The sequence below is a fragment of the Oncorhynchus keta genome, unplaced genomic scaffold (assembly GCF_023373465.1).
Source record: "Oncorhynchus keta strain PuntledgeMale-10-30-2019 unplaced genomic scaffold, Oket_V2 Un_scaffold_29839_pilon_pilon, whole genome shotgun sequence".
Classification (NCBI taxonomy): domain Eukaryota; kingdom Metazoa; phylum Chordata; class Actinopteri; order Salmoniformes; family Salmonidae; genus Oncorhynchus; species Oncorhynchus keta.
This window is the reverse complement of record NW_026290908.1, coordinates 174,994-187,220: the sequence shown is the minus strand read 5'-3', so window position 1 is coordinate 187,220 and position 12,227 is coordinate 174,994. Positions and strand designations below refer to the sequence as shown.

Below are 12,227 nucleotides of genomic sequence, written 5' to 3'. Positions count from 1 at the left end.
TATGTGGTCAAGCCCTAGCTACAGTACACTGTTACTATGTGGTCAAGCCCTAGCTACAATACACTGTTACTATGTGGTCAAGCCCTAGCTACAATACACTGTTACTATGTGGTCAATCCCTAGCTACAATACACTGTTACTATGTGGTCAAGCCCTAGCTACAATACACTGTTACTATGTGGTCAATCCCTAGCTACAATACACTGTTACTATGTGGTCAAGCCCTAGCTACAATACACTGTTACTATGTGGTCAATAGCTACAATACACTGTTACTATGTGGTCAAGTCAATACACTGTTACTATGTGGTCAAGCCCTAGCTACAATACACTGTTACTATGTGGTCAAGCCCTAGCTACAATACACTGTTACTATGTGGTCAAGCCCTAGCTACAATACACTGTTACTATGTGGTCAAGCCCTAGCTACAATACACTGTTACTATGTGGTCAAGCCCTAGCTACAATACACTGTTACTATGTGGTCAAGCCCTAGCTACAATACACTGTTACTATGTGGTCAAGCCCTAGCTACAGTACACTGTTACTATGTGGTCAAGCCCTAGCTACAGTACACTGTTACTATGTGGTCAAGCCCTAGCTACAATACACTGTTACTATGTGGTCAAGCCCTAGCTACAGTACACTGTTACTATGTGGTCAAGCCCTAGCTACAGTACACTGTTACTATGTGGTCAAGCCCTAGCTACAGTACACTGTTACTATGTGGTCAAGCCCTAGCTACAGTACACTGTTACTATGTGGTCAAGCCCTAGCTACAGTACACTGTTACTATGTGGTCAAGCCCTAATGTGGTCAAGCCAATACACTGTTACTATGTGGTCAAGCCCTAGCTACAGTACACTGTTACTATGTGGTCAAGCCTGTTACTAGCTACACATACACTGTTACTATGTGGTCAAGCCCTAGCTACAGTACACTGTTACTATGTGGTCAAGCCCTAGCTACAGTACACTGTTACTATGTGGTCAAGCCCTAGCTACAGTACACTGTTACTATGTGGTCAAGCCCTAGCTACAGTACACTTACTATGTGGTCAAGCCCTAGCTACAGTACACTGTTACTATGTGGTCAAGCCCTAGCTACAGTACACTGTTACTATGTGGTCAAGCCCTAGCTACAGTACACTGTTACTATGTGGTCAAGCCCTAGCTACAATGCACATTCCAGCTCAAGGTGTTTCACACCGGCATTACAGGTGAGTCTACCTGTGACTCAACCCAAAGTGGTTTAGTGGTGAAAACCCCTTCAGGCGTCATTCCTTAAAGCGGCAATCAGCAGTTGAAACAAAAACAAAGCGTATTCCCTGCCCGTTTCAGTAAAAAGCTGAGGGACGGGGCTAGAGAAATGTTAACACTCAAATTCATAGGCACGGCTAACGAGTAATCATCCGTGATATCAACATTATAGCTTGAACCATATTTTGAAGCTACTGTTTATAGTGTTTGTTACCATGTACTTTGTTTACAAACATTGGAGTAAAACAAGCATATATATTTTGGGTTCTGATGGGGTACGACAGTTGAACTAAGCTCATGATGAATGTATAAGTTATATTCGCCAAGAAACAATGGGTACATTTGAATAATTTACAAGTCTAAAAATGGATGTAACAACTGCAGATTGCCCCTTTAAGGTAGACGATCACATGGTTACCGCAAAATACACTACACTGTAGCGAACAACATTCACTGTTTCATTGAAACAACTGACATCTGCCATACATACGATGGCAAATAATTTCTACGTAGACTGGACTGTCTGACTGACAGTGTTTCTGGACAGGAGATTGCATCCTACTGGGCAGCAGACCGGGCCTGGTAGCCTTTCCCCTTCAGGATACGCCGCACCTAAGAGAAACAACCAGAGGCACATTATTACAATACAGTCCCATCTTGTTGAAGTGTGTGTGTGTGTTTTGAATGTCTGCCAGTCTAACACGTGAACTTGTGTGTTCTTCCTGTTGTGTTTTTACTGCGTCTCTGTGTTTGCGTCTCAGACAGACCTTAATAGTAATTGATAAAAGGTTCTCAGTCGACTTGCCTGGTTAAATAATGATTACATGATAGTAAAACAACGACATGAGAATATTCACCTGAAAGATGGATACAAGAACACTTAAATACTCCCACAGAGGGACGATTCAACCGTGTGCTGGTATCTTATATATATATTTCCAGGCAATGGCATCAACGTAGAACCATGCTGTACTTTTTGTACCTTATTTAGGGATGTGCTTACACTCTTAGAAAAAATAATACTATCTAGAACCTAAAAAAGTTTATTCAGCTATCCCCATATGAGAACCATTTGAAGAACCCTTTTTGGTTCCATGTTTGAACCTTTTTAGTTCCAGGTAGAACCTTTTGGGGTTCCGCGTAGAGCCATTTCTACAGAAGGGGGACACCCGAAGAACCATTTTGGGTCATTATTCACCTGGTCTCCGACGGGCCCTTCAGCCACCAGCTGGGCAGGTTGCTCATTCTCCAGGTTCTTGGAGCTGGGGTCGGCCCCTCTCCTCATCAGCAGTTTCACAGCATCTACCTGAGTCAGGCGACCATGTACAGAACTGGCAAAGTGCAGCGCTGTGTTTCCACTGAATGCCTGGTAGACAGAACTCATGTTAGAGGGTTTAGTTCACTTACCTCCTGATGACCAAAAAACAATGAACAATGGGAACACTGTTTGTCAGCTCAGAATTTGAGCCAGCACGCCCATTTGTTATCATGTTCGTTTGTTTTCCAGAGAGAGGCGAGACCTCACCTTGACATTAGGTACTGTAGCAGTATCTCACCTTGACATTAGGTACTGTAGCAGTATCTCACCTTGACATTAGGTACTGTAGCAGTATCTCACCTTGACATTAGGTACTGTAGCAGTATCTCACCTTGACATTAGGTACTGTAGCAGTATCTCACCTTGACATTAGGTACTGTAGCAGTATCTCACCTTGACATTAGGTACTGTAGCAGTATCTCACCTTGACATTAGGTACTGTAGCAGTATCTCACCTTGACATTAGGTACTGTAGCAGTATCTCACCTTGACATTAGGTACTGTAGCAGTATCTCACCTTGACATTAGGTACTGTGGCAGTATCTCACCTTGACATTAGGTACTGTGGCAGTATCTCACCTTGACATTAGGTACTGTAGCAGTATCTCACCTTGACATTAGGTACTGTAGCAGTATCTCACCTTGACATTAGGTACTGTGGCAGCAGTATCTCACTCACCTTGACATTAGGTACTGTAGCAGTATCTCACCTTGACATTAGGTACTGTGGCAGTATCTCACCTTGACATTAGGTACTGTAGCAGTATCTCACCTTGACATTAGGTACTGTAGCAGTATCTCACCTTGACATTAGGTACTGTAGCAGTATCTCACCTTGACATTAGGTACTGTAGCAGTATCTCACCTTGACATTAGGTAATGTAGCAGTATCTCACCTTGACATTAGGTACTGTAGCAGTATCTCACCTTGACATTAGGTAATGTAGTAGTATCTCACCTTGACATTAGGTAATGTAGCAGTATCTCACCTTGACATTAGGTACTGTAGCAGTATCTCACCTTGACATTAGGTACTGTAGCAGTATCTCACCTTGACATTAGGTACTGTAGCAGTATCTCACCTTGACATTAGGTAATGTAGCAGTATCTCACCTTGACATTAGGTAATGTAGCAGTATCTCACCTTGACATTAGGTAATGTAGTAGTATCTCACCTTGACATTGACGATAGACAGAGAGTCTGGCTGGTCGAGGAAGATGCGTAAAAGCTCCACATTGGCCTCCTGAGAAGCCATGTGCAGGGAGGTGCGGCCACTTTTATGATCCTGTTGGAAAAAGACACAAGTACGGTCAGACTGTATGGAATGGGCTATGCTGCCAAAGAATGATACGCAAAAATCATACATGAAAAGATTCTCAACCTCTAGCCTGGTTTCAGATCGGTTTATGATGCCTTGTCAACTCCTATGACCGTAGGAGTTGGTAAGGTTGGAGTTGACAAGGCATCAGACAGATTTGGGACCAGGCTACTCAAACTCACCTTAGTTGCACAGGAGGCTCCCATGAGCAGCAGTGTGTTGACACACTGTCTCAGTAGCTTCCTTCTCTGCATCAACTCCACCTCCCCAGGGGACTGGGGGGTCGCCGCCATACGGCCCAACTCCTGGACAACCGCATTGTGAGACCGGACCGCTGTCTGAAGAGGAGTTAGGCCTGGAGAGAAGAGCAGGTTGAGGCATTGGGGAGGTAGTATTTATTTTGCCGTTATGACGGTTAAATAATGTTGACTGTCGTAGTTTGCGACTCAGCCTTGGGTTGAGACGCAGGTTGCCTCACCTGTTTTATTGTATAGAGGATTATGAGCAATCCTGACAGGTCATAGTTCTGAGCAACTCTGACTCACCATCATAGTTGACTTCTTCCACACTAAGCTCCTGCCCTTTACCCTTCAGAGCTCTTTGGATGGTCTACGGGAAGAGAGAGAGTGAAGGAAAATGTTAAACAGGGGGATAAAGGGCAGATGGGTATAACAGGAAGAACTTTTGATTTCAATTTTAAAAACAAACACACACACACACACTTGTGTTAAGGTACAACTGTGGAATTAGCTAGTCATGGTAAAACATGTCATCGCTAACGACGACAGTGTCAATGTTTAGTTCTAGAGATCTGAAGGAGATAGTATATGCCAGCCATTCATCAGCAGCGCCTGTTCTTCCTTAATGCAATAGTATCCGACAACAACTGTTGTGAGAGTTATCCAGGACCAGTTGAGTAACAGATTAATAGGCGTTAATGATTGGGAGGTTTAGCGTGCCATGTTCTGTTGACGGTTAATGTTTGATAGGCTGGGAGTGCATTTGCCGTGACCTTTTAGCAGAAGCACATCTGTTGTTAAACCAGTTTTTCAAAGAAAGGGGGATTTTGTCCCAGGAGTTGTTTTGAGGAAATGCTCTGTGATTGGCTGGCTGTTATATATGTTATCAGCTGATGAGGAAGTCACTACCTGCGATCTAACCCGATACAGAACAACTGTTGCTATGGGACACAACAAAACATTCCAAGTCAGGAGGAACATCAAACACAGTGAGACAAAATTCCAATTGAAAGATAAAAATCACTGAAAAGGGCACCGTTTATCACAGATAATCAAGATGGCAACGTTTCAGTGAAACCTATAAATCCATTCATTGAGTCATGAGCCAAATTTGCATATATTCTTATCAAAATGGCATCAGTAAGTTGCTGACAGATCTCTTCTGATTGTGCATACATCACCTGAGTTCTCTACACTTTTTTTGTTGCATTTGGGCATGAGCGTGCAGGGGGGGTAAATAACCCCGCCTTATTTCCATATACTGGAAGGCTAGAACAATCGACCATTGACAACCAACCTGTGGTTTTACTTCTTGAAACTAGCAGGGGTAAAATACCCTGAAAACCAAGGTTGCACAGTGCAGAGGACATACTGTATCAGACTATGTTCAAGTCATCTGGTGAAGACATAAAAGGATCGTTGTTCAGGCGATCATAAACCTAGCTTTTCCATTCATACATTAACAAACAAGGCTCCTGGTAAAAACGTTAACTTTGTTTGCTGTGATTGGCAACCAGTGTTATTAAGAGAGAGAACTCACATCCCTACGGCTCAGTGTTTTCCCTGACTTCTCTTCCAACCACTATTTCCTTCCTCTAGTGCCAAGACGTTGATTAAAGTTGCCAAACCTTTTGTATTATAATAATAATAATAATAATAATAATAATAATAAAAACAGAGATTGTGTTCAACAATCATCATGTTTTCAGACCTTTATTCAAACCTTTCATACCATAGTCTCTGTATGATGAGGTATGTTCACTTTAGTTGTGAAGACCCGACCCTGGGCAACACAGTGAGTAGGATGTTGTTTCAATGATGGACTCTTTTGGCAACGAGGAACTAAGTCACTGCCTACATTGATAAGGGAAAACTACATCTGGGGTTTTGCCTCACAAATGCCAGAACAACTTGAGTCAAAACCTAAATTTGCAGGCACAACCTTTGCAGTTGTTTTAGTTCAGGTAGTTGATGCAAACTAGCCACTTGTGAAATGCACTCATTAAAAATAACCTCTGATCTCCATATTGCTAGCTACTATTTAGTATTTTATTCAAGCTGATAAAGTAGTGACGTAGGCAGTTCCTCTATACCAAAAGAGTCCATCACTGAAACCAGACCTTAGTCACTGTATTGCTTACACTGGTCTATGTGCATGACACTTCCCTGACTATCTTTGATTTGTATTTCATTCATTTTCATTTAACTAGGAAAGTCAGATAAAGAACTAATTATTATTTTATAATGACGGCCTACCCCGGAAAAAACCTCCCCTAACCCGGATGAAGCTGGGCCAATTGTGTGCCGCCCTATAGGACTCCCGATCACGGCCGGTTGTGATACAGCCTGGGATCAAACCAGGGTCTGTAGTGACACCTCTAGCACTGAGATGCAGTGACTTAGACCGCTGCGCCACTGAGGAGCACTGGGTTATCTAACTGCTAAGGTTGACTGGCTGCAGTGATAACTCAAACAGAAGTTGTGAAATAAGGCTAGAACGTGATGTGGTCAGATTAAATCCAGAGCCCCTATTCATATCACACTTTTAGTATGTGCCACAGTGGGAAAGTCAGAGACCTGGAGAGTGAGAGCGTGGCCCTTCTCTGCACACACATGCAGAGGGGAGCGGCCCCAGCAGTCAGTGGTGTTGATCTGAGCCCCCTGGGCCAACAGGTCCTGCACTATCAGATGTTGATTGGCTGCCACGCTCAATTGAAGGGCACTCTGGGTACAAAACAAAAGACAAAAAAGATCAAATGTTGAAAATCCTCCTTTTCAGATGATATCCCAGTTGTAATCATAACTGCGCCCTTGTGACCAATTCCAAATCAACCCATAGCCACTAGCTCCTCGGCACTCGTGTGTGTGTGTGTGTGGCAGAAGTCTCTGGGGCTAGGGGTCCATTTAGAATTGGGCGTGAGAATGTAAATCCTTACCTGGCCATTGTGCTCCTTCATATCCAGCATGCCGACAGTAGCCATCTTGCTGGCCAGCACATAAGCTAGAGCCCTTCTGCCCTGTGCCACAGCTATGTGCAAGAATCTGGCAACACAGAGATAAAAAAATCTAAACTAAGACAAAAGGGTTCCAAAGGGGTTCTTCGGCTCTCCCCATAGGAGAACTCCCTTTGGTTCCATATAGAACCCTCTGTGGAAAGGGTTCTACTTGGAACCAAAAGTGTTCTATATGGAACCAAAAGGGGTTCATCAAAGGGTTATCCTATTGGGACAACCGAAGAACCCTTTTAGGTTCTAGATAGCAGCTTTTTTCTAAGAGTATAAATGTCTGGCAAGCATAGGTCACATGATGGATTACAACAGTGGTCACTAACATCCTTGTTCCTGGAGAGCTACAGGGTGTGGCAGGTTTGTGTTCAAACACTGTGCTAGGCTGGAACAAAACCCTGCACACCCGTACCTCCCCAGGACCAGAGTTGGAGGCCACTGGGTTAGAAAAATAACTGAGTTGAGTATGCGTAGTTGCTTAGATCTACAAAAGGCAAATGTATACAAGGGGTTGATGAATACTACACAAACTGACGTGTCTCCATCATTATCCTGGCTTGTGAGCATCTCGGGGGTGAGCCCTGCCAACTTCTCCTCTTCCTGTCGTATCTGCCATTGAAAGAAGGACGTCGGCTCCCCTTCAGCAAACTGAGCCAATGGCCAAACACCCTTTGGGGTTAGCGGTGCTATGAAAGGCTGGGGGACATAGGAGTTTCCCATTGCTTGTGGCATGTGGGTTTGAGGGTAGAGGGACTGATAGTCGATGAGGCTGAAGGGGTCAGGGAGGGTCTCTTGTGGGGAGGTCTCTGATTTCATGGACTCATATCCCAGTTCCATGAAGTCAATGTCCAGTGTGCATCCCTCTGGAGGGCTCAGACTCTGAAAGAGAAGTGGATGGTAAATACTTAAAAGGGCTAATCTGCAGATGATACATCCATTTTTGGACGTGTAAATGAACTGTATGTACCCATTGATTATTTTAAAAAAAATTTTATATTTAACTAGGCAAGTCAGATAAGAACAAATTCTTATTTACAATGACGCCCCCCCGGCCAAACTCGGACGACACTGGGCCTATGGTACGCAGCCCTTTGGGACTCCCGATTACGTCCGGATGTGATACAGCCTGGTTAAACTATGATTTTCATATCATGGATGGTCAGTCCTTACATCCATAGCTCAGTCTATACATTTGAGAGTGGTTACATTTCTCCAGCACCAATCCCTCAGAGGTTTAGAATGAGGACGCTTTGTTATTGTTTCAACCAATGATTGGGATTTGCTGCTTTAAGTAAATTTCCTGTCATGAAAGGTAAACAATAAGGAAGAAAGATATTTGCAGTTGGGTTCCTTCCACTCCAAAACAACAGAGTTTATATGAGACACACATCTATATGCATGATAACATCGCCAAACTGTATTCCTAATTTGGAGTTCTGAAATAGCCCTCAGGCTGGAGGCCGTAACTCAGTCTCACTGGGATTTACCCGGAGGGGAACTGAGCAAGTGAAGTGACATCAGACTACACAGAAAAGGAGAAATGGAATTGGGCTATTGAAGTGGTCGGTCATATCACACAATATAGTTTGTAGCTATAACAATGTGACCTGCATGAGAGTTTGTGGTTTTCACTAGTTCTTCATTAGCTAAACCAGAGGAATATCCCTGGATGTATTTAACCTGGGTCTATGAAACCAACCCTTGCCTGAACACCAAGAACCGTGGGAAAAGTTAAAGGGGACTCAATTAAAATAACATTAGAACCAAAAGCAAACAATTACCAGGATTGCCTTTGCAGTAGCAAGTCTTTTAGCAGGTGAATCGGAAATCAAGCTGAAGTCCCCAGTCCTCTTATGCCCTTGAAGAAGGGAGGTCAACTCTACACGATAACGAACAAAAAACAACATTTGCACATGATATTATAATGTACTGTATGTACAGTATTTCTGGATAATGTGTGTTGATAAAACGTTAATATTACCTGTGTATTCTCCCTCAGAGTATTGCTGGACATGAAGAAAAACAGAGATCATGAAAATATGGACAGATGTAAGCTAAATATATGCAAGCTAACCATAATATTTACACAAACTAGCAGAACAATAACATAACATAATTGAATTTACCTGTACAGTTTGGTTGCTAAGGCGCTTCTGCATGATGAGTTCTTTCACTGTATTCTTCACCCGTACACCTTGGAAACGGCCAAAAGACCGCACCTCACTCATGGAACACTCTGCAACAGGTATAAATAGGACCGATGAGAATCTTTGATCCCAAGACAAGTTTGAAATAAACACTAATTTTGATTCGTTTGCTATTGAGGCAAAAGTGGTTGTGTTGAATTAAAGGTACACTCAGCAATCCATAAAATGCTCATTTTCAAAAAGCCATTGATGTATGATATATCTATAGTGGTAGGATACATTCATACAGTTCCTGGGAACCCTGCCTGCCAAGTTCAAGCACAGGAGCTCAAATACTCATTGTTATTCAACAGGGCGTGGAAGCTACAAAAAGAGACACGTCCATAAAGTCGTTGAAGTTGCTTGATCTGCACAGATGATTAAATCTCATTATGTCTGGAGAACTGTCTCAGAAGTCAGGCTTTATCAACATCAGAATCTCAGGTATTCTAAACAACTCAGAAACACAACCTTCATACTGCAGTGTATAAAGAAACATTCTAAAATGGGCAAGACGACCTGGAACGCGACCTCACACTTCCCCTATTTCCACAGCTAGCGGAGCTCATGCCAAATTCACACTTATCTACAACCGTCACCAAATGACAGCAACTGTTGACTTTCCTCTGCCATTCAAATAGCACAATGTATCTACCTTGCTCTTCCATTGTAAAGTGCTATTATAGGTCTAAATATGATTTTGGGTCTAACCATGATCAGTGGTGTAAAGTGCTTAAGTAAAAATGCTTAAAACTACCACTTAAGTCGTTTTTGGGGGTATCTGTACTTTTTATATTTTTTGACAAATTTTACTTTACCACATTCCTAATGAAAATTATGTACTTTTTACTCCATACATTTTCCCTGACAACAAAATGTACTCGTTACATTTGGAATACTTAGCAGGACAGGAAAATGGTCTAATTCACACACTTCTCAAGAGAACATCCCTAGTCATCCCTACCGCCTCTGATCTAAATGATGTCTATGTGGGAGCGTGCCCCTGGCTATCCGTAAATTTAAAAAAAAAAAAAGTGCTGCCATCTGGTTTGCTTAATATAAGGAATTTGAAATGATTTATACTTAACTATATTTAAGCAATTACATTTCCTTTTGAAACTTAAGTATATTTAAAACCATATACTTTAAAACTTTTACTCAAATAAGATTTTACTGGGTGACTGACTTTTCTTGCGTGAATTTTCTATGAAGGTATCTTTACTTTTACACAAGTATGACAATTGGGTAATTTTTCCACCACTGCCCATGATCAGTAATCCTCCGTGTCACTAACGCAATGTTCTTTTCGGTGTTCCAGAAGTAGGCTAATAAGGAAGTAACCATTAACTTCAATAATTATTATCGGATAATAAAGTAGCCAGCCTATCATTATTACCACAATAGTCTGCTTAGAGGAAAAATAACAACAATTACAAATATGTATATTGATTTCTAAAAATGAGGGTTTTATTTTACCGTTCGTGGCACTGTCTGCAGTTGGCGGAGTCGGGCTCCCAACCTTTCCCCAGCCATCAAACTCGTTTGGCGCACAGAGAGAGTTGTTGATCTCCGTTGCAGGTGAGGTATCCTGGTAAAAAGACCCCAAATACACGGGGCTCGTTACAACAGTCCCTGGATGCACAAGATTCAGGCCGTTCTCGATAATTCTGTCGATGATCATGTTGCGCTCAGAGATAGATCACTATGTATGCACTATCAAGAGTTCCAATGGAGTTTGTTCCCGTTTGGATCATGTGACTACTGTACCTTCAGAAGCGCACAAAAGCGAGTGCGCTTGTAGCCTACTTGAATTACGCATTGGGCGCGTTCCAGATCTGCCCGAGGACGTTCTACAAAAGTAGCCAAACCGGAACAGAGCAAAGCAGAACAAAGCAACACAAATAGAATAGAAAACCATCTTTATTGTCCATTTTCACAGAAGTGGGATCAAAGTCACCATCCCACCTCTGACACCAGTGTAGCCAACGCTCACAAGCATGTAGGCTAGACCAAAGAAACCATTGAAAAAATGGTAAGTTCAACTTAAATACAATTGTATTGGTCACATGCACCGAATACAACAGGTGTAGAGACTTTACAGTGAAATGCTGATGTACGAGTCCATTCCCAACCGTGCAGTTAAAAAGTAAGACACATTTTTGCTAAATAAAAAAGGAAATAGTCAAACAATATTGAGGCTGTATACAAGGAGTACCAGTATGGAGTCAATGTGCCGGGCGTACGAGGTAGTTGAGGTAGTTGAGGTAATACAGTTTGTACCTGTGGGTAAGGGTAAAAGTGACTAGGCATATATATATAAACGGATATATAAACAGTAAACAGTAGCAGCAGCATATGTGAAGTGTGAACGTGTGTCTATGTGTGAGTGGCATCAAAATGTGTGTGTGTGTGTGTGAGTGAGTTGGAGTGTCAGTCTAGTATGTGAGCATGTGGGTAGAGTATAGTGAGTGTGCGTAGAGCCAGTGCAAGGGAGTCAGTACAAAACAATTAAGATTAATAAATAACAAAGGGGTCCATGTAAATAGTCCAGGTGGCCATTTGATTAACTGTTCAGTAGTCGTATGGCTTTGGGGTAGAAGCTGTTCAGGAGCCTTTTGGTCAGACTTGGCGGTCCACTACCGCATGCCGTGTGGTAGTAGAGAGAACAGTCTATACCTTTGGTGGTTGGAGTCTTTGACTATTACTAGGGCCTTCCTCTGACACCGCCTGGTATAGAGGTCCTGTATGGCAGGGAGTTCGGCCCCAGTGAGGTACTGGGCCTTATGCACTTCCCTCTGTAGTGCCTTGCAGTCAGATGCCGAGCAGTTGCTATAACAAGAGGGGTTGCAGCCAGTTAAGATGCCCTCAGATCCTCTTTAAGGATCCGAGGGCCCATGCCAA

The 12,227-nt window shown here is 42.7% G+C and overlaps 1 protein-coding gene and 1 long non-coding RNA gene across 23 annotated transcripts; one reads left to right on the top strand and one right to left on the bottom strand.

Moving 5' to 3' along the window:
* Nucleotides 1-906: 906 nt before the first annotated feature.
* nfkbiz (nuclear factor of kappa light polypeptide gene enhancer in B-cells inhibitor, zeta) lies at nt 907-11,119 on the bottom strand. Of its 2 annotated transcripts, XM_052515700.1 has the most exons (12): nt 10,803-11,117; nt 9,267-9,376; nt 9,122-9,146; nt 8,922-9,019; nt 7,676-8,019; nt 7,072-7,177; nt 6,713-6,859; nt 4,442-4,505; nt 4,079-4,251; nt 3,753-3,863; nt 2,458-2,625; nt 907-1,871 (listed from the first exon to the last, which is right to left on the bottom strand). In XM_052515700.1, exons 1-12 carry the CDS (start codon nt 11,005-11,007, stop codon nt 1,818-1,820), a joined length of 1,605 nt encoding a protein of 534 aa, XP_052371660.1. In that variant the 5' UTR covers nt 11,008-11,117; the 3' UTR covers nt 907-1,817. The 2 variants fall into 2 exon arrangements, with proteins under 2 accessions (XP_052371660.1, XP_052371661.1); XM_052515701.1 differs by lacking the exons at nt 907-1,871; nt 2,458-2,625 and adding an exon at nt 3,391-3,535 and having other exon boundaries at nt 10,803-11,119.
* On the top strand, nt 2,678-3,865 carry LOC127928554 (uncharacterized). Of its 21 annotated transcripts, none has more exons than XR_008131585.1 (5): nt 2,678-2,826; nt 3,137-3,229; nt 3,330-3,453; nt 3,578-3,670; nt 3,733-3,865. It is a non-coding gene; the product is annotated as an uncharacterized LOC127928554 (long non-coding RNA). The 21 variants fall into 21 exon arrangements; XR_008131583.1 differs by having other exon boundaries at nt 3,106-3,229; XR_008131587.1 differs by having other exon boundaries at nt 2,774-2,888.
* Nucleotides 11,120-12,227: the final 1,108 nt, after the last annotated feature.

Excerpts from the sequence above, each read along its gene's own strand:
- nfkbiz (XM_052515700.1), bottom strand. The coding sequence starts at position 11,007 with ATGATCATCGACAGAATTATCGAGAACGGCCTGAATCTTGTGCATCCA. Across the intron at positions 4,506-6,712 it reads GCCACGCTCTCACTCTCCAG|ACCATCCAAAGAGCTCTGAA; the intron begins GTCTCTGACTTT and ends CTCTTCCCGTAG. Across the intron at positions 4,252-4,441 it reads GGAAGAAGTCAACTATGATG|GCCTAACTCCTCTTCAGACA; the intron begins GTGAGTCAGAGT and ends TCTTCTCTCCAG.